Source organism: Malurus melanocephalus, unplaced genomic scaffold, assembly GCF_030028575.1.
Source record: "Malurus melanocephalus ecotype Western Australia unplaced genomic scaffold, MMel_1.1 scaffold_1235, whole genome shotgun sequence".
Lineage (NCBI taxonomy): Eukaryota > Metazoa > Chordata > Aves > Passeriformes > Maluridae > Malurus > Malurus melanocephalus.
In genome coordinates, this window is record NW_026624467.1 from 63,551 (window position 1) to 66,108 (window position 2,558).

A 2,558-nucleotide genomic window follows, 5' to 3' on the forward strand; every position below is an offset into this window, starting at 1 on the left:
CAGGGAATGGGGTGGGTTGGAGGGACCTTAAAACCCACCCAGTGCCACCCCTGCCATGGCAGGGACCCCTCCCACTGTCCCAGGTGCTCCCAGCCCCAGTGTCCAGCCTGGCCTTGGGCACTCAAAGGGATCCAGGGGCAGCCACAGCTGCTCTGGGAATTCCATCCCAGCCCCTCCCCACCTTCCCAGGGAACAATCCCTTCCCAATGTCCCATCTGTTATAAACACATATTATAGTGTTGGCTTTCTCAAATGTTAAAATGAGTGCTCTGTGTGTGTTAAACACATATTGTAGTGTTAGATCTTGCAGATGTTAAAGAGAGATCCTATGTGTTGTGCATCATGATATAATATTGCCTTATTTGTAGAAGAAGTTTAGTTATGTTTTTATATTATAGCAAAACTATATAAAAGCTTCAAAGAAAGTCACCAAAAAAACCCTGCATGGGGCCCTGATGGCAATGGTCCTTAAAGATAAGAAACAGCTCAGAGCTGGGGAAAAGAATGCATACATTCACAAAGATGCTTAGCACCTTCGGGGTGGGGAGGCCATCACCCCAAACTATCAACTGCCAGACCAGCACAGACCCTGACAGCCAAAGGGTGGGGGTGGAAGGGACAGGCTTTGGGAAAAATATCTGGTCGGAAGAACTTGTAAAAACATTCATTGTTTGCAGCAAAAGGAACCTGGTTGATGGGACCCCCAACCTTCAGACAACCATATCTGCAATGGACAGGCCAGGGGGCTCGTGACCCATTAGGGGCCCTGCTATGGACACTTCTCTATCAACAAAGACCATCTGCTGAAGTTGTGGAATAGGGGTCACACAAACATGACCCCAGGAGCATAAAACAACAGGACATGTTTAAATATGCATAAATGTCTATGAATAGGCATTAGGCTATGTAATGTAACACAGAATGTATTTAAAGAGGTTTCTATGCATACCCGGTGTGCCTGTGGCAGATCGCCAAGCACCCAGCGCCGTATTCCTTTGCTTTTATGTACCCTATTGTCATTTATTAAAACTCTTTAAATTTTAACTTTTAAAACTCTTTAAATTTTAATTTCTTTAACAAGAAAGTGAATCTCGTTTTTCACACCATCCATCCCTGCCCTCTGGCACTGGGAAGCCATTCCCTGTGTCCTGTCCCTCCAGCCCTTGGCCCCAGTCCCTCTCCAGCTCTCCTGGAGCCCCTTTAGGCCCCAAAAGGGGCTCTGAGCTCTCCCTGGAGCCTTCTCYTSYCCAGGTGAGCAYCCCCAGCTCTCCCAGAGGGGCTCCAGCCCTGGAGCAGCTCCGTGGGTTCTTCTGGATTCTTTCCAGTAGCTCCACATCCTCCTGATGTTGGAATTCCCAGATCTGCAGATGGGGAATCACCTGAGTGGGGCAGAAGGACAGAACCCCACCTCCCCCGCTGCTCACTCCTATTGCCACACACAGACCCACGGGCACAGGGGTGTGTACCCGGTACACCCAAACCTCCACTGCGCTAAACAGTGCCTAAATCAAGAGAATAAACTCTGACCAAACATGGCCTAGGCCGCTGGGCCCGGCCCTCCCCGCACCTCTCCCTGGAAGATCGAGTAGAGCTCCGGCAGCGGCTCCATCGCCTCCAAAGGCCCGGCGACAGGCAGCTGGATTCACACCGCGCTACCGCATTTCCCCTCCGAGATGCTGCGGAAAGAGACATTTCATTAACACCCGAAAAACCGCAGAGAGCCCTCAGGGTTCAGCGGCTCAGGGGGCGCGGGGATGGACCCGGGCGGAACACGCGGTGCCCTGGTGCAGGACTGACCCGAACCGGCGCGGTGGAACGGAACAGCTCTTCCCGGAGTCCTTGGGGTGGCAGGGATACCTCAGCGCCCGCGACAACAACACCAACGCGCCGCCATGGCCTCAACCCCGCCCCCGCCATTGCCCCCTCACCCTGAGGGGCCGCTCTCTCCGCCAATCACAGTGCGCAATGCTGCCGGGTGGCCACGTGCAACCAATCAATGTTACTCATGCTGGCAAGAGCAGGCCTGCCACCAATCAGCGCTGGGCGCGCCAGAAAGCGCCGCGCTCCCGGCTCCATCCCCGGCGCGCCGGCAGCGTGTCAAGGGGGCGGGGCAACCAGCGCGCTCCGCCAATCATCGCGGCGTGCGCGGGGCCGGCAGCCAATGAGGCGCGGGGGGCGGGGCCCGGCGGCCCGCCATGATCGAGCAGCAGAAGCGGAAGGTCCCGGGCCCCGGGCCTGGCCCCGGCCCCGCTCCCGGACCGCCCCCGGCACCCCCTGCCCCCGGCGCCGCCCCCGCGCCCGGCCCCGACCTCCCGCTGGTCCCCGTGCCCGCCAAGCGGCCCCGCCATGACCTGCCGGGGGCGCCGGGCACGGGCGGCGCAGGGGGGCAGCCCCCGGCCGGGGCTCTGCTGCAGTCGGTAACCGGGGGAAAAAGTGAGGGGAGGGTGGGCGAGCGTGAGGATGGGGTGGGAACAGACCCGGGATAGGATGGAAAGGTGAGGGAGGGAGCCTGGGGATGATTCCAGTGGGAGGGAAGGGCCAGGAGGGTGCTGGGACTG

At 58.1% G+C, this 2,558-nt stretch overlaps 1 protein-coding gene across 1 annotated transcript in view; it reads right to left on the reverse strand.

The window, feature by feature from the left end:
* The window catches only part of LOC130586640 (zinc finger CCHC domain-containing protein 17-like), an 11,806-nt gene extending 11,253 nt beyond the window's left edge, over positions 1-553 (reverse strand). The window contains exon 1 of the mRNA XM_057387515.1: positions 534-553. Coding sequence (XP_057243498.1) covers positions 534-553 — 20 coding nt within the window. The remainder of the gene's footprint in view (positions 1-533) is intronic.
* Positions 554-2,558: the final 2,005 nt, after the last annotated feature.